The sequence below is a fragment of the Danio aesculapii genome, chromosome 6, assembly GCF_903798145.1.
Source record: "Danio aesculapii chromosome 6, fDanAes4.1, whole genome shotgun sequence".
NCBI classification, from domain to species: domain Eukaryota; kingdom Metazoa; phylum Chordata; class Actinopteri; order Cypriniformes; family Danionidae; genus Danio; species Danio aesculapii.
In genome coordinates, this window is record NC_079440.1 from 47,605,825 (window position 1) to 47,625,478 (window position 19,654).

The 19,654-nt window shown below is 36.2% G+C and overlaps 1 protein-coding gene across 1 annotated transcript in view; it reads left to right on the forward strand.

Annotated features, from left to right (window-relative positions):
* The window catches only part of LOC130231029 (contactin-4), a 212,125-nt gene that overhangs the window by 94,381 nt on the left and 98,090 nt on the right, over positions 1–19,654 (forward strand). The window contains exon 2 of the mRNA XM_056460398.1: positions 7,110–7,257. Within this exon, the coding sequence (XP_056316373.1) occupies positions 7,197–7,257 (61 nt within the window). The 5' untranslated portion in view covers positions 7,110–7,196. The remainder of the gene's footprint in view (positions 1–7,109; positions 7,258–19,654) is intronic.

Here is a 19,654-nt window from a genome sequence, read left to right on the forward strand (position 1 = left end):
ACATATTAGGCTGTTAAAAATATCAGTGTCTGCATTTTTCCTGTAAAAAAAATCAATTATTTACTATATTCTGAAAAATGCTCAAAGATTTAGCTTTTTTTCTGAATAACTGAACTAAGGGTGTACTCACACTAAGCACGGTTGCATTGAACCTTGCTGGGGCACGATGGCCCCCCCACGCTCTTGTTGCATTTCACCTTTCAAGTCTGAGCACACTCACTCACGTCATTGATGATGCGACAGTTAGGAAAAGAAGTGCTCTTGCTAAGTACAGTGGAGATTGCTTAATTTATATTGTTTTATATTAATTTAAGTTGTTTGGGATGCAATGACACAGTCAAATCTTTTGCCGAACAGATGCACCACTTTTGATGCTCATAAACTTTGATGAAATCGTCATGCTGCACATGAAGGTGTCAGCTGATGGGCAGCGAGGGGTTTTCATCTTTAATAAACAATGACAGTTTGCGTTCATTGAAAAGTAAGAATGCTTTATGAATCCATACGAAACAGTCCCTTAAAAGTGACGTTGCATCTTCAGTTTCTTGCTCAGCTGCACTTTGCAATCATACTACAAGCGTACCATGCCAAAGCCCAACCACACTCTGGCACATCTTTTTCAACAAACAAACTGCACCTGTGCACGATTCGGTGCACTTACACTTGTCATACAATCAGGAAATGCACCGGGTGCGGTTTGGATAGCACAGTGTGTGTACACCCTAATACTGTATAAAATTGTATAACCATGCATATGTAATGTGTGCACATGTGCATAAGTATATACAGTAGGGGCCACAGACCATTTGTAAGACGACCCCCAAACATAGAATTCAAGCAACCTTATAACATGGTGATGTAAGTATCATTATATAGGGATGCTTCTCCCGCTGCAGTGTTGGGCGTATTTATCACATTCCAGGGATCATGGATGAATTTGAGTACATCAGACTACTTAAAGAGGTCATTTTGCCCTATACCGTAGAGGACATTCACTTATTTCCCCTAGTTTTTATTTATTTATTTTTTTTTTTACTGAAATTGCTGTTTCAACAAGACAATGACTCCAAACCAGTGCTTTGTAAGTTACTTTTAAAAAGTAATAGATTACTAATTACTACTCAAACATTGTAATCTGATGACATAACTAATTACATAATGTAAAAAGTAATCAGATTACTAATTAATTTACTTTGAAGTTACTATTAAAACATATTAAATATACCTATAAAATACAAAATATACTGCAGCTCTTTCAGTAATTTAATATTTACTGAAAAACATTACAATGGGTTGATCACAGCAGCTTGACATATTCAAAAGAGATAAAGAGCCCAAAACTTTAAATTCTCTCATCATTCACTTGTTCCAAACTTGTTTGTCTTGTTTGTCGTTTTTTTTTTTTTTTTTGAGAACCAAAAGAAGGACATGAAGAAAACTGGATAAAAAGCACTGCAGTGTTTGGGTGCTCTGTGTTTGTCTGAGGTAATTAGTCTACAGTAATGTGTATATTCCTAACAAAGTATGAAACTGATCAGTTCTTGTCAGGTGACAAGCGGTTTTCAACTGCAGCGCCTGGGAAATGCGAGCGTGCACAATATGCGCTCACAATATGCACGCACACGCAATCTGCACTTCCAATATGCACTCCTAATTTGCACGTGCGTGCAAAAGACACGATATGTGAAAGGCCCCATAAGCAGAATGCTTCTCTTCACATCCGAAGATACCTTCACTCCCGATCCTGCACAAAAATCCAATTTAGCCTGTTTAGGTTGAGTTGGTCCGCTGTGTTTTTGGGTGCCGCTGTCCTCCTTGATGACGTTATGTCTTAAAATGCTTTCTATTAAAATACTTAAACAAGCTGCTGGTCGAGTTAAAAGCAGTCGAAAGTTCTTTAGAGACTGGACATAGACTGCATTTCACTACAATATTTTTGTTTTTACGCTCAATGAAATCAAAGTATTGTCTGTATTTCCACTTGAAGAAGCAGCCACTCTCGACAGCAGCTATTTCAGCTCGCGTTCTCCAGCAGTTTAAAAGTGCATGCTTATTAACTGATGTTGCAGTGGAAAACAAGATTTAAAATAAGCATTTTTTTCCTCCAAAAAATAATATATTCGTAACACAAGTAAATACATAATTACAAAAAAATGCAGTTACATTGACTTTAGTAACTGTAATCAAATTATATAAATGTAAATTCATTACATTACTGCGTTCCTCGAAAATGTAATTAGAGAACAGTAACACGTTACTGTGGAGCGCGTTACACCCAACTCTGCTCCAAACACAACAGTAAGTAAGCAGCATTTTGGTTCTAGACCAGGGATGGGCAAACTCGATCCTGGAGGGCCGGTGTCCCTGCATAGTTTTGCTCCAACCCTAATCAAACACACCTGCTTGTAGCTTTCTAGTGATCTTAAAGACACTAATTAGGGTGTTCAGGTGTGTTTGATTAGTGTTGGAGCAAAACTCTGCAGGGACACCAGCCCTCGAGGATCAAGTTTGCCCATGCCTGTTCTAGACCATCAAGATTAAAGTTATGGAGTGGCCAGCCCAGTCCCAAGAAACTACCCCAATAGAAACCATGTGGGCTGACTTTAAAAAATGCTGTTTCTGAGGCAAAACCAAGAAATGCAAAAGGATTGTGGTGTGTATACGTGTTGAAAGGTGACAGAATTTAGTCGACTTTATGCAAGATGTGAAGCAATTCTCAGAAACTATGGTTATACAACTAAATATTAGTCCAGTTATTCACAAGAAAGCTAAATCTTCAAGCATTTTTCAGTTAATATAGTAAATATTAGCTTTATAATAAAAAATGCAGTCACAATGATCACAAAAAGTAAAAAAAAAAGGCAAAGATCTCCATAAGGATGTGCAAGTGATAAAAAAGGTTTAATTTGCGCATAAATGTCATTTCAATGCTTTTTATTATGATAAATCAGAGCGGCATATCAGTTATCTAATGCAAGTGTGTTAAACACCTCAAAGGATGCGGTGCAAAGAAGAACAATTGAATGAATTGATCTGAAGAAGTACAAAAACAGGTCGCATGCAGGGAATCAGATTTGCAGGTCAAATTAAGTTCTTCCCCATCGCGCAGCTATAGTTTCATCCTCTGCTTCGCATACTCACCGGTTATAGATCACCCTCATGCATCTCATAAGGAAAGACATCAAACAAATATCCGGCTATTGACCTGTCCTCCTAGACTTGATTGAGACTCATAGCGGGCTGCAGGAGCAGAATGACAAACAAAGGAGGCAGGAGGTTAAAAAAATGGAAACCAAATCAATAGAGATGACTGAAATGACGAAGGACTTGAAGGTCAGAGCTCGTGGTCCCTTAGAGTAGATAATACAGGGACATAATCAATCTCGTCTAATTTAATCTCTCCCCCATCTCATACCTGATCCACACTCATTTTTTTTTCTTTTCATGGTCGGGTCTTTTCATTTTCTGCCCAACAACCTGGCTGCTTTGTGATATTACAATGATGGATCAAATACGTTTGCTGAATGAGCTAAAGAACAATGAAAACCATGCTGGTGCACCATATGCTGATTATTCAGAACAATATTGATGCTTTGAAACAATACAGATGTTTTGAAACATTTTGATGCTCAAGTGTAATGGTTTTGACAAAGACAATTTAATGATTTTGCTCAGGCTCATTCCTGTCTTTATTGCTTCAGATACTAAAATTATACTAACATTTTGAAAAGGTTCTGATGCAACAAAGCAATGTTGTTTCAAAACATAAAACCACTGATGTTTCAAAACCGATTTGAGGCTTAAAAGCCTTGGTGGTTTACATTTTGATGTTCAGAATAATAATTCAGATGAAACAATATTGATGCTTTAACCCAGCGGGCACCTTATCGTCAAAACATCATAAGTAAACATAAAAAACATGTAGAAATGTTGTTGTGTTTTTGACCCCAATGTTAGATGTCAATTTGATGTCGTTTTGTGTCGTCAATTAACATCAAATTGATTTGTTAATTGTCTATCTTGCTGTTGTAGGGATGGTATACAGTTTAACCCAAAGAATGACCAGTCTGTCAGATGAAGAAGAGCCGGAGTCAGAGATTTAAATAAATAAATAAAGTTTAATTATCACCTTGCTGAACTCCATGTCAGTCAAGTCCACTTAAAATATCTTTTCATTCAAATAATGATTTGATTGTAGTGATGCAACACTGTCAAATTGACATCTAACAAAAACACGTGGAAATTTTAATTACATTTATTTATTTCTGATGTTTTTTAAGCCAATGTTAGATGCCATTTTGACATCATGGTAGTTTACATGCATTGTAGTGATACAAAATTCAATGTAAATTTGTCATTTGTAATTGAAGCTTTCAGACGAATATCATTTATTACTTTTGTTATTTTATTGAACAAATAGGCATCAGTGTGTGGATGTCAAATGGACATGAACGTTTTGACAAATCAATTCAGTTTATTTTTACAGGTTTTTTCATAATCATTATTGATGTCAATTTGATGTTGTTATGACATCAAGATACCCTCTGGAAACTCATCCAAAAAGTTGATCATTCAAAACAATGTTATTTAAATATTTGCTTACATTTAGGGAGGGGCCGGTATAAGATTCTGACGGTATGAGAACCTTGGATAAAAATATCATGGTTTCTTGGTATGATAGGAGCGGTATAGCAGAAATTTTGGCGGTTTTAAAACCTTGACTTTTCCAAACCGCGGTACACCTTGAAAGCGGTTATCGTCCCATGACTACTTACAATGTTGATTCTTCAAAACAATCAAGTTGCACTTGCTGCAGTCTGTTGCATGATGACATTCTGGATCAAGTCCAATACGTATTGGACATTTTAACGCACATGCTACTGTGATGTTGGGTTTAGTCAAAGACTAAACAATACACAAGACATGTCACTCATATAGTTTTGAATGGGGAAAAGTGTAATGGTCAATGTGCCGAATGAAGCCCTGCCTACTAGTGCAGGAGCCAATCATCAATCATTATAGACTGACGTTTCTCTGGGGGATAGGCTCAGACGAGACATGTGCTTTTATGATAGTTTGGTGGTTAACAAACGCACTGGAATTTCAGTGAATACTTACTTCACAGACATAAGAAATGTATCCACATAAAGCTTGAAATCTGTACTTTTAAATGAACCAAGTGCACTTGAAAACAAAAGTTTTCTGGTTTTGTAATCTGTATGAAACAAACGCAAGGTACAGTTTTTCCTGTCAAACGCACGTCGCATGACAGCAACTACTCAAACGCCCCTAACTTGTAATCAAAGAGTTGCTGTCATTTCTGGAGGAGATTCGCCATTGAGATGAAGTTGTGAATTACTTCAGAAGACCAGCACGATCAGACAAACCATTATCTAGAGCCATAAATGAGGTTGGTGTCATGATCTCATTTATTTCGAGTGTGCATGCGCATTAGCTTGGGCAACCTGAAAATATGCAGATTTTGTTTGATTTGAACATTTAGAAATGAAACTTGTGACACAATTGTTGTTTAATTTGATTGGTGATTCCAAATATGTAATGTAATCGTAAGCTTGATAAACAGTTTTGGAGAATGTCATATTTCCCCATTCAGACAGAATGCCCATGCATACTGCCAGAGAGGCGTTTCAAAGATGGCCGCCGAGTAAAATGACTTGCCTTAAAAGGGCTTTGGTTTAGGGTTGGTAGGTGTAGACGTTAATAGCACACAATGTAATGGGTAATTTAGTATATTAATATATATTTTTTAAATTATTATTTCTAGCAGCAACCTCTCACACATGCACGTCCACTACATATTAGACAGTACATCATCATGCTACAGGCTTAAGGACACACTCAAAGCAACCAAATTAGTTCAAACCAGTTCAAAACTGATGCTTCAAAAAAAAAATATTTTAAGCAAATTTGTTTTGCCAAGCTGGTTCATTATTAAAAAGGTGATAATTAAAAAATAAGTAAATAAATAAATAGATGCTTCAAAATAACTTTGGCACTTCAAAACAATACTCATGCTTTCCCTTTGTTTAAAAAAAGCAGCTTTAAGGCTTCAAAGTATGCTTTGAAGCTAATATGATGGCTTAAAACTATGTTGAAACTTTCAAAACAAGATGTTCCAAAACTGTTGATGCTTCAAAACAAAAGCGATGCTTCAAAGTAAATCAGATTTTTTAGAAACGGATCTGACTTAACAATATTGACAATGCAGGGCCGGCTATTGCATTCGCAGAAAATAAAAAAAAAAAAAGATGAATGCTGAACATACCGTATTAAGATGACTTATTCGAAATGCGATGTCCCTAGTGTTTATATGTTCCTCATAAACCACAAGCCTTCCTGCGCTTAGAAATGTCAAAAATATTACGCTCATTTGCCAGACATTTGTTACAGTTTGACACTTAAACCGCGCGTCCCACCAGGGCCCATATTTGTAAAAGCCAAAGCGGCGGCTTTGACCCTCATAAATTAAAGTGGGTATTCGACAACTCTGATGTGCTTTAAAGAGTATTGAATTCCTGTGAGCTGGATGAATTGCAAGCCGCCGTGTCTTGAAAAGAGGGAGGGCTGATGCTGTATAGCTTACTCCTCCATCATATTCACTGCCCTTTCAAAGTGTATCACCTCCCCTATCGAATCATAATCCTGTTCTGAGATACGCCGACCTGAAAATGAAATATGTTTGCAGGTTTGTAAATGTATCACAAGCATTTTTTTTTCCCGGCGTAAGTGTGCAGAACCAATACTTTTAGCACAATCCAAACATTGCCTTTGGCAGCTGAATATGTGTTCAGGTTTTGCTGCCGTAAGCCACTGTGGATTTTTTTCATATCTCTCTTAGGCCTGCGCTTCTGTCTGTCTCTCCCTCTCCAATTCCCTCATCTCCTGAAAGATATATTGAGGGTATTCTCAGTATCCTCACTGCAGTTGATCAGCTGTGAGGCACAGAATCCTGTCTGTCCTTATTTGGATGAATGAATTATTAATATTTCACTGCTTTATCTAAAGTTACGGCTCCTCTTGCTTGTGTTGTTTTGTTTTCTAATCTTTTTTTTTTTTTTCTGTCTGTCTCTCTCTTTCTCATTCCACAGCCAACAAAGCTGACTTTACATAGGAAAAACACGGCTCTCTCCTCTTGCAGTTGAATGGAAATAAAAGGGATTCTGTGACCTTGGAAGATGAAGATGTTGTTGCCATGGGAACTCTTAATCCTGCTGTCACTCAAGAGCTGCCTAGCAGGTACGATTTCCCCCAAGTTGCCTTTGATAGCTCACCTGTTCTGCATAGTCCCCACTTCAGCAGGGAGAGTGGCTTTTCATGCCTCTGTCTAATCATTTTCACATTCCTCCGGAGACAGATGCATGCTGGGAACAAGCTCTCGTGGTTGCCCCAGCAGGACATATGTCTTGACACAGTTTCTGATTTTTATTTTCTCTGAGGCAAGAACTTTGCCTGACTCATTTGTGCATGTTTTGTTTCTTTTTCATTAAAGACTGGCATAGGAAACTGTAGAATTGAAGAATGAAGCAGCTTGTTTTGAATTTATGTTAGCAATACATACATATAAATGTAGATGGACTACAGGGTGGGCCATTTATATGGATACACCTAATAAAATAGGAATGGTTGGTGATATTAACGTTCTGTTTGTGGCACATTTAGTATATGTGAGGGGGCTCATGAAAGAATAAAGTTACGTTAAAACCAAGCACACCATTGCTTTTCTTGTGAACTTCCCAATAAGTTCGAAGTGTCACATGACCATCTTCCTATGGAAAAATAAAAAAGTTTGATCCAATATGGCCAACTTCAAAATGGCCACCATGGTCACCACCCATCTTGAAGTTTTCCCCCTCACATATGCTAATGTGCCACAAACAGGACGTTAATATCACCAACCATTCCCATTTTATTAAGGTGTATCCATATAAATGGCCCACCCTGTATATACACCAACAGTGCTTCCCTTACATAGACTTAACTTGGGCGGGCCGTCCAGGTATATTAAAGGTTCAAGACACCCTGGAGTACTTTTTTTGAGATTTTAACAGATCTGTGTGTGCTGAGCATCAGTTACGACAACATTAGCAACTGTCAGCTTTAATTGTAGGAAAAACTGGATAATTTTGTAACTTTTGTCAGTTCATTTCATCTTTTGGGTTTAAAATCATTTTTGGGGCAGGATCAAAATCGGTGATCGTAGCACGAATCTGCTATTGGAGTGATGACACGTCGGTTTCTCATTATTATTCACAGTGGAGTTTTCTTATCCTATGAGAAGACCCTGCTTAATTATTCATGAGAGCATGTGCTTTCCGAAGGCCAAGCAGACCTGCCAAGCTGTGAGACACAATGACTGGGTGAGACACATCTGCATAGCATGGGTCTTATGTGTTTGTTTCCATGATTCATAGGGTTTGTTGCATGTTTTTTCCTGCGATGCTGTCTAGGCCGATACATCAAAGCGGTTGGTTTGCAGCAAGCATTTTTGTTGGGATAGCTGTACAAGAATTGGAGAATGGCAGAATTTGTCTTTTATCAGTTGAGTTCGTTACCATTCAGACACATCACCTACAGTATATCTGTGCTACAGTGTTCACACATGTTTAAAATCCTCCAGATTACCGGCAAAGCTGATGTTTGAAATAGATAGGGCAAGAGACCTGCAGCACTGCTATCCACTGTGTCTGCATTCAGACCCGGGTATTGAGGAGGAGAGAAGTCGTTCTCATTTATAATGTTTAAATAAACATGAATCTTTATAATGATATAACTAATTGTGGTTATGTGTATAAGAAATTACAAATAATATATGTAGCAGGGCATTAAATTAACTACTGTTTATTTCTTTGCATTTTAAATTTGTAAACTATAAAATCATGGGTCTCTTCATGTTTTGTGTCTCATTTTGTGAGCCGACTGACAGTTGTTCGTTTCCCTCTTTTCCCCCCGCTTTGCTGACCATGCCCTCTTCTCCCTTTGCTCGCAGTGCTCAATGCCCATAATGAAGCATTTTTTTTTTTTAAATCTGAGGTCGACTTGAACCGAAAGAGGGGGGTTTCATGACCCTTTAACAGCCACCCAAGTATATTTAGTCTCACATAGGTTTTTTTTTTTTTTTTTACAATAATTAACATCCTTTACATTTTTGGTGTCCACACAATATAACCAATCATCCGCGATCGATTAAGCAGTGGAAAATCTCTAATTGACCCGTTTTGTTGTGTGTGCACAGATTTGTCAACACTCCCACAGACGGTCTCATGCTCTGCAGACCCACAGGGACACTGGTTTTTGGGATATAAAAAATTTGTCCGGCCCGGGTTTTGAATCTTGTAAAATGTCTGGGATTCAACTCTTGCTTTCACTTTCTAAAGCTTGTTTGTGTTTTTGCATTACCTTTTTACTACTTTCGCTTGGCTTCGCAGCTGACTGTAAGTGCAAATGAGATCAAGAGAAACATTAAATAATTAATTTTCTTTAATCGAAATGACTAAAAACTTTACTGTATACTCAAAGAGACGAAATGACTCATCTAAACTGGCTGCAAAATACAGATGTGGCTGCTTAGAATGCGCGAGTGAATGAACGTGAACACATGCAATGTTGCTGTGTGACATGCTATCTCACAGAATGGTCAAACACAAGAAAGACATGACCACAAGGGGGCAGTTATGTAACATAGTGAACATGCTGAACTGCTATATTTTAGCAGCGCACACACAGAGAAGCAAAGGAAATTAAATAGGCTAATCATGATTTTCTCATCAATAGTATCATGTGTTTTTTATGATGGTTTGTTCTCTGAAAACAAAATTTTCAAAATGGTGTGGATCAACTAACAATCACAATCTAAAAACATAGCTCTGACTAGCCTCCAACTTAAATGATGCTAAGCGTTTGAAAGTTATTTCATTAGAAGCATAAAAATAAATGCCTCAATAAAAATATAATAAAAAGTATTTCACTGCGAACAAATGAACTCCTGCAACTTTATTTTTAATAATTTCAGTTCAATTTAGTTTCAGTTTAGTTCAGTGTTCTCCTTCAAATTACTGTTACATTTTTTTTTAAACTGTTGAAAAAAACTGCCCAGTTTCTGTGTTTATGTGTTTTAATTAAATTTTATTTTTTGCATGTGCGTGTGAAATCTGCTCACTTAGCAGCAACAAAAATGGGAAAATATAATATTAACATTAGGTACATGTACACCATTAGAAATGGTTAATCAAAACATTTGCCTTAACAATCTACACGTTAATCCTGTAATTATGATTATTTGTAGAGTGAGCCACCAATGAGCCATTACATTGACCACATTCAGCCTAGAGCAGGGGTGTAAAACTCAGCCCTACACAGTTTAGTTCCAACCCTGCTTCAACACACTTGCCTGTAGGTTTTAAACAAGCCTGAAGGACTTAATTAGTAAGATCAGGTGTGTTTAATTAGAATTGGATCTAAACTGTGCAGAGCTGCGGCCCTGCAGGAACTGAGTTTGACACCCCAGGCCAAGAGCAATGGACATGTTTAGCAACTGAATGGTACTACATGTGCAGTTCAGAAAGTGTTATATTTGACACTTTGATTAGTAAGGTGTTTTGTGTCAGAATTTTGAAAAGCTGACCTTTTTGTTGTTTGTTTAGGTATTAAAGTAGTGCACAGATGGCCAAACAACAAGCTGTTGTCACCACACGTGTTGTCCACAGCTCATTGATAGTAGAAATTAGTATTATACCACATTGATGGTATTTCAGACGTTTGTGCATTGTTCACTGTAGTGTAGGGGTGCAGTATGACAAATCACTAGCAGTTAAAACAGTGGTGACCATGGCATTGTGTCACAGAACACAGTTCATCACAAATTTCTGAGAAAATGTCTGTGTAGCCGATTACCTAGCTGCGTTCTCGTGGTTACTGTACACGTTTGGCAACAATGCATTAACCCTCCTGTCGTGTTCACATTCTGCCCCTTGCTTTAGTGTTCCCGGTCAAAATGATCGGTCTGTTTTAACTGTTCTTATATTAGCACAATAATCAATTTTCACCTTCAAATTTTTATTCAACATTCTTTAGCTGTGAACAATGTCTCAAAGTAGTGTTTAACATGAATTTACAGAATTAGACATAAAACAACTGCAATAAAAATAAAATTAGGCACTGAAAATATATTTCAAAATGAACAATAAATGACAGAAATCAAAAAACTTTGTTTCATTACTAATAGACAGCTCGCTAAAATTACTATAACAGGATCTTACCAAAGAAATTGACATTTTAATCCATCTGAATGATCTATCAACCAGCAAAACACAAACAAAATGCTATACTTTCCTGTGTTCTGAGTGGTCGAATTATCAGTTCTTCAAGTGTACTAATATAGGGAATAGTGACTGACAGTACATACAGTAAGCATGGACACAGAACTAGCACTAGTTATACTTTGGTCATTTTTGAGTGAGATAATAACTGTCTAATATAATAAAACAATTGTTGCTAAGCTAAAAGTATTCCTCCTGCAAAACTCATAGATTGGCTGAACGGAGATTGGCAGAAAGAAAGAAAGAAAGAAAGAAAGGAAAGAAAGAAAGAAAGAAAGAAAGAAAGAAAGAAAGAAAGAAAGAAAGAAAGAAAGAAAGAAAGAAAGAAAGAACACACAGATGGATTCACATAACAGACACCTAATCTGTGTGAAGATATGATACACTGTTTTATCAGGAAGTTGATTCACGTTGGAGGATTCAACACTTTCATGGCAGTTCATAACTGAGCTCATATACGACTAAACTCATATAAATCAGCCACTAAACTGACAAAACGTAATCTAATTATGTTTCCTTGTGAGATCAGGCTGAAGGATCAGCACATAAGCGCGTAAAAGAGATTTGTACCTGCAAAAGACATTGTTCAGAGTGAGTGAGTGAGTGAGTGAGTTGGGGTGGTGTGTATGGGAATGTTTTCTGTCTAATGAATGAATATAGTCTGGATACTCATTCATTTCCTATGGCGGTCACTTTTGACCGGGAACACCACAGGTGTACCAAGGTTGATTAAACAAGGTTGATTCAAACACTCAAATTCAACGAAAGAGGTGATCATCACTTATATATATTCAAATGCATAGTGTGGAGGATATAATAAGGCCTTGAGGCAATCAGATGTAAAACACAATATTTATGAGTGATTTAAGTTGTAAATCGGTCAGATTTGACCCGAACATGACAGGAAGGTTAAATGGACACAAGATTATTGAGAATGGATTGTGGATGTATGGAAGAAATAGTCTTCTGACCAATTACATGCATTTGCAGAATATGACATTTTATTTAAAGATGGCACTAATGGCAACAAAATTGGCCTTTCTGTCAGTTTACACTAAGTTCTGTCTCAGAAAGGTAGAGGATTTGATCCAGTTAGTTTTTGTGTTTGAAAAGTAGACATTAGATTAACTAAGATTAGACCAATATAAATACATATGAATTGCTAGTTTTTGATGTACTTTGTGTCATGAAACCCCCCTCTTTCATTAAAAAAAAATGCTTCATGATGGGCATGGAGCGCTGCAAGCAGAGGGAGGAGAGGGCATGGTCAGCAAAGCAGGGGAAAAAGAGGGGAGCAAACAACTGTCAGTTGGCTCACAAAATGAGACACAAACCATGAGGAGACCCATAATTTTACAGTTTACAAAGTTAAAATGCAAAGAAATAAACAGTAGTTAATTTAATGTCCTGCAACTTATGTTATTTGTAAATTTATATACACATAACCACAATTGGTTTTATCATTATAAAGATAATTATGTTTATATAAACATTATATATGAGGAGGACTTCTCTCCTCTTGAATCCCCGGGTCTGAATGCAGACACAGATAGGGCAAGCCTCCTGCACCACTATTCACTATTTCAACCATTAGCCCTGCCTGTAATCCAGAGGATTTTAAACATGTGCGAACACTGCATGGTAACGAACTCAACTGATAAAAGACAAGTCCACCAGTCTCCAATTCTTGTACAGCTCTCCTGACAAAAAATGCTTTCTGCAAACAAACAGCTTTGCTGTATCGGCCCTGACAGCATCGCAGAGAATACAATGCAACAAATGCCATGGATCGTGGAAACAAACAAATACAACCCTTCATGAACAGCTAACTACTGCATGCCATGCGCGGCCTCATGGTCTCACAGCTTAGCAGGTCTGCCTTGCATTCGGAAAGCACATGCTCTCATGAATAATTAAGAAGCATGGTCTTCTCATAGGATAAGAAAACTCAGATATGAATATTAATGTGAAACCGACACGTCATCACTGGACAGGCAGATTGGCGCTACGTCACCAATTTTGATCCCTCTCCAAAATAATTTTAAACCCGGAAGATGTAATTAGCTGACAAAAACACAAAATTATCCAGTTTTCCCCACAATTAAAGCTGACACATGCTAACATATTTTAACTGATGCTCAACACACACAAATCTGTTAAAATCTCGAAAATGTACTCAAGGGTTTCTTAAACCTTTTAGTTTTACCAAATGATTGCATCTTGAAAATCAATGTTTTATCATGTACAATATTTATGCTTAATGTGTTAAATATATATTCTGCCAGTGCAGTAATATAAAATAAATACGCTCCTATTAGATGCCTATTGTATGCAGTATTGCCTCTCACATAAAGTGATCTTGTTTCAGGATGTTTAGATATACTATCTAGAAACACTGGCAAAAATTATGTATTTATCTATTAATATAGGCCGTTTTTTTACATGCATTATATTTGTTCACACTCACATACAGCCTTTAATGTCAGAAATAAACGATATATACTTTTATAATTAGGTCTATTGTTTTTGTTTTGCTATATTTAAATATGCCATGTTGTTTTCTTCAACAATACACCTTCAGAAAAACCTGCAATCTGCCAGCTTTTTAGAACATTGAAAGAGTTATTTCCATTATTTCCAGCACTTAGCGGACTTTGGATATGTGATAAAAAAATCTCTACCATGCCCATAATAAAACCCTGCCAGCTTCAATTTTATTCTAAAGTATTGTAAAATTAACACATAAAAGTGCTTATTATTTCTCCAATGGTTAGTGCAACTCTCAGCACATACTGCGCCACTGTAAGGAAGAGGCAGGTGCCCTATTTAAACCAACCAATGTTCCACACTTAGTGCCAGTGCTCCAGTTATTGCCGTTGTTGTGCTACAGTAACTATGCCAACTCAAATGGGCATTTGCATTCAAGCCACAGGTGCTCTTTTGATTGCACAGCTTGATATTCAGAAAGCTTAGCTGGAGAGAAGAAAGTGCAGAGGCCAGGCAGACCTCAGATTGAAGGGCAGCAGCTATTCAGCACAGAGACCAAAGCCACATATCTAACAAACTGCCGTAGCTTTGAAGACAGACTTTTATTTCAAGGTGGCATATTATGCTCCTTTTCGTAGGATGTCAAATAAATAAATGTCCTCAGAATGTGTCTGTGAAGTTTCAGCTCAAAATACACCACAGATCATTTATTACAGCAAAAACATTTTTATGTGTCCCTGTAAATGCAAATGAGCTGTTGCTTTCCAGAAGAAGAAGGCGGGGCATTTACACACTTTCTGACCTGCCATATATTATTTTGTGATTATACTGTACTGTAAACGTTACAAAATAAACATGCCCCATAGAGCCTACACGTTCAAATTATTATCATTTAGAGAATACACTCACCGGCTTTATTAGGTACACCCAACCAACTGCTCGTTAACGCAGATTTCTAATCACCCAATCACATGGCAGCAACTCATTGCATTTAGGCATGTAGAGATGGTCAAGATGATCTGCTGAAGTTCAAACAGAGCATCAAAATGGGAAAGAAAGGTGATTAAAGTGACTTTGAATGTGGTATGGTTGTTGTTTACAGACGAGCTGGTCTGAGTATTTCAGAAACTGCAGATTTACTGGGATTTTCACGCACAACCATCTTTAGGGATTATAGAGAATTGTCTGAAAAAGAGAAAATATCCAGTGAGCGGCAGTTCTGTTTATGCAAACTCCATGTTGATGCCAGAGGTCAGAGGAGAATGGCCAGACTGGTTGCAGGTAGAAAGGCAACTCAAATAACTCGTTACAACCAAGGTATGCGGAAGAGCATCTCTGAATGCACAACATGTCAAACATGTCGAAAGCAGAAGACTACACCAGGTGCCACTCCTGTCAGCTAAGAACAGGAAACTGAGGTTATAATTCGCACAGGCTCACCAAAATTGGACAATAGAAGATTGGAAAAACGTTGCCTGGTCTGATGAGTCTTGATTTATGCTGCAATATTCGGATGGTAGGGTCAGAATTTGGCTCCATCCTGCCTTATATCAATGATTCAGGCTGGGTGGTGGTGGTGTAATGGTGTGGGGGATATTTTCTTAACACACTTTGGGCCCATTAGTACCAATTGAGCATCATTTCAACACCACAGCCTACCTGAGTATTGTTGCTGACCATGTCAATCCCTTTGTGACCACAGTGTACCCATCTTCTGATGGCTACTTCCAGCGAGATAACACGCCATGTCACAAAGTGTGAATCTCAGACTGGTTTCCTAAACATTACAATGAGTTCACTGTACTCAAACGGCCTCCACAGTCACCAGATCTCAATCCAATAGAGCACCTATGGGATGTGGTGGAATATTAGATTTGCATCATGGATGTGCAGCCGACAATTCTCCAGCAACTGAATGATGCTCATGTCAAAATGGACCAAAATTTCCAGTAACTTGTTGAATCTTGTGCCATGAAGGATTAAGGCAGTTCTGAATGCAAAAGGGGGTTCAATCCAGTACTAGTAAGGTGAACCTAATAAAGTGGCCGGTGAGTGTAGTATTACTGAAAAAACGAGTAATAATGTTAAACATTCAGATACTGAATATGAATGTGGTTCATATTTTAACAATGAATGACCCTATTAGGATGTGTTTATTATTAAAACAATGCATAGTTAAATGTACTCATTTGAAAAGATCCCTGCCTGTAATTTTAGTCACTGAGTGTAAGTGAATTATTAATAATAACATCAAGATAATGTTACTAGTAATACAATGTACAAAATCATTTAAGAAACAATTTTAATAGCAGGATTTTACAAAATAATAAAACAATATGCACATTCCATTAAACAATGAATTCAGAATAGATAATTTCCCATAATTAGTCCTCAACATCACATGATGATTCTAAAGAAATCTATTATATACTATCTTTTGGTGCTCAAGATAAAAATGGCTTCCTAATGTTATAAGTAATATATGTTGTGTTTCGAAAGAAAAGCATTTATTTTACTGCCTGTGCTGCTGAACATTTATCGTTTAATGTTTTATATTTGCAGTACATTTAAAAATAAATTAATTCCAGCAGCGGATCATCGTTATCTGTCATTACTCCAGTTAACCACTCAGAATAAACCAGAACTATAGAGTTATGTTCATCACTGATGAAAATGATTCATTTCCAAGAGAACGTCATTATCCACAAAAAAAGTGACGAGGACACGTCCCCAACATAAATGACACCTAAATGTGGAATACTGTAAGTGTGTTACTCCTCTCGCTCTAAATGCTTCATTAATTCCTGTCGTTCAAAGGACATACAAAAGGGAAAGTGAAAAAGCTAACATCTCCCACAGAGAGAAGAGACGGGGGCTTCACCCCAGGCAAACACGGCCGGACACTTCCATTAGCTTGATGATGCGGGAGGGAACTTTTATTTTCATCCTCGTCAAGGTTAGAGACCTGTAAAAAAGAATTTCATTCACCCAAAGAGAACAGGAAAGAAATACAGGTGAGTTTTACTGGAGATGGAAAAGTGCTTACAGTATAAAGCCACGTCACATTTATTTCAGTATCTGTAATGTTTTATGAAAAAAAATTACTTAACAAACTGTGACTTGAACAAATAATACAGATATGGCCAAAAACAAGATCTGGCATTATACCTGGTGTAAAAAACATGATTGTGTATTTTCGAACAAGTTTTTTTTTAGGTATTTTCGGTAACACTATAATAACTACACATTATGAACCATTTATTAAGCATTAACAAATAGTGAATTCATTATCTGTTAAGCATCAACTCTACGTTAATAAACGTTAGTAAACAGTTTATAACTGCAGCTACTAATGCTGTATTCTTGACTTATAACCAATTTTTTATGTGCTTAATAATTGTACTTTCATACTTTGTTAATGATTTATTTTTCATGACTAAATTAAGTATATCATTATTCACAAACCAGTTATTAAAGCATAGTTTGTTGTTAGTAAATGATTAATAAACTATTAAAATTATAATTTATAAATCTTATTATTCAGTCATATATTATTAGTTAATTTGTATGTAAATAAACACTTTATTAACTCCACTTCATGCAGTTTTGTGACCTAATCTGAAGTGAGGACTATTTATGCTTTATAAATCCTTTATAAATGACAATTAAAGGCTCAGTTATATTCTAAACAGGAAAAAAGAACATAAATAACTTTATTAATTTATATTCATTTGAAGATACACAAATGAAACTGTATTAAATGAAAAATAAATCTTTGTAATCTTGTCTAAAATAAAATTACTGTACAGTTTAAACATTATATATGTTAAATTATTATATTGCTGTTGTTTTATCCAATTTTATGCCTTTAATTGGCATTTATAAAGGATTTAATAAAGCATGAAGAGCCCTCACTTTAGATTAAATCACAAAAATGTATGATGTTAATAAAGCATTTATTGACATACATATTATCTATTAGTATACGCCTGAATAATAGGATATATAAATGTTGATTTCAATAGTTTATTAATCATTTACTAACTCATTCTGAATGATCTCAAAAACTACCAACTACTCTTAAATACAAATGGTTTGTAAATAATGTAATTCTTAATTTAGTAATGAAAAATAAATTATTAACAAAGTATGAAAGTACAATTATTAAGCACATTATAAATGTGGTTATAAGTCAAGAATACGGCATTTGTGGCTGCAGTAATAAACTGTTTACTAATGCTTATTAATTTAGCGTTAATGCTTAACAGATAATGAATCCACTAGAAGCTAATGTTTAATAAATGATTCATAGTGTGTAGTTATTATAAAGTGTTACAGTATTTTCTCCTTGAAGGAGTCAATAAAAAATGTACCCGATTGATTGCTAAGCTGTAAAGTTAGTAAGACACTTGAATGAAAAGACAAAAAGACTCTTAAAAATGTCAAAATCTCTTAAAATCTCTTATTTTGTTGTGATGAACATTTTAAAAATCCAAAGAACGCCTTTCCACTGTGAATAAACGAACAGTGTCACATTATGCATTAATTTGGTTATTAAGAGGTTACACTGATTGCAATTTTATCAGATTCCCATTTTTTATTGAATATCATCATTAAATATGAGAATTGGTTATGTTTTTAAAGTTTATTTTTAAGTGTGATTTTGATTTGTTGTTGTTTTCCATCCAGACATCAGCTGACATGAGGAAACAAGAACAAACATATTTCACAATGTGTTTTGATTCCTGATTTGAAGCAGCTTTACAAAAAAAGGGGGAATAATCAGAAACTAGGTATGAGGTTTAATCAGTTTGATACAATTTCAGTTCATTAGGTACATTTGGTTCCACAGAATGCTTGTTTTGTTCTTCCTAGTTCAGTGAAAACAATTCTGTGCATGCTAAAATGCTGATAAATCCCAAAATTACCTTAATGCATTAATGTCCCAGGCTTACATTATAAACAATACCCCAGTAATTCAATTAAACTATTTTTACAAGACGTTATTATTCATAAATGAGTGTGTTTTCCCATAGTGACATCAACCATATATATATACATTAGATATCACATACAGACCCTGAGCATGCGTCAATACCGCTGCCATATTATTTTTATTTGTGCATGTCATTTGGTATGTCAAATAAAGCAAAGAAGAGTGTTACAGCATGTCAACTTATGGCTCATGTATGATCCTCTTAAAATTGGCAGTTCAATCCGTGGTGGCGAGCCCTGATAAACCCGATGCTGAAGGATAGTGAGTGAGAATATAAGATCCTCTCAAGATGCAATGTTTTGATAGTATCACTTCTGCTACGCATTTTTATTAGTGTTTGTGTCAAGAATGGGGGGGTCGATTGAGCAAGAGGGGCACCTCAAGCAATGAGGGCAAAGGGGCAGTGGCTCTAGCCACCGGGCCACCCCCCTGTGCACGGCCCTGGGCCCATCATTCCATCTGAGAAAAGAGGGAGAATGATAGGGGATGATTTAGAAATTGTCAAATCTAATGTTTTGTCTGTTTTGTTTTACATTTTTTATAAAATGTTTCAAATCAGTGGTGCAAATTAATTAGATTTTGTTTAAATGTGCATGAGCAAATCAAGGCAAAAACAGATTCTGCTTGACTAGTGTATTCAGCAATGAATTTCACTGTTATATAAATGTGATTGTTTATATTGCAATAAGTTATACTACACTCATTGATTTCACTTAATATAATTTTTTCTATTTATTATTGATATTATGAAATAAATTATGGCAACTTTAATGCAATATAGTTTAATCAAATTTTTGTGTCTTGGCCAAATTTTCTCTGACAGCACTTACCAATC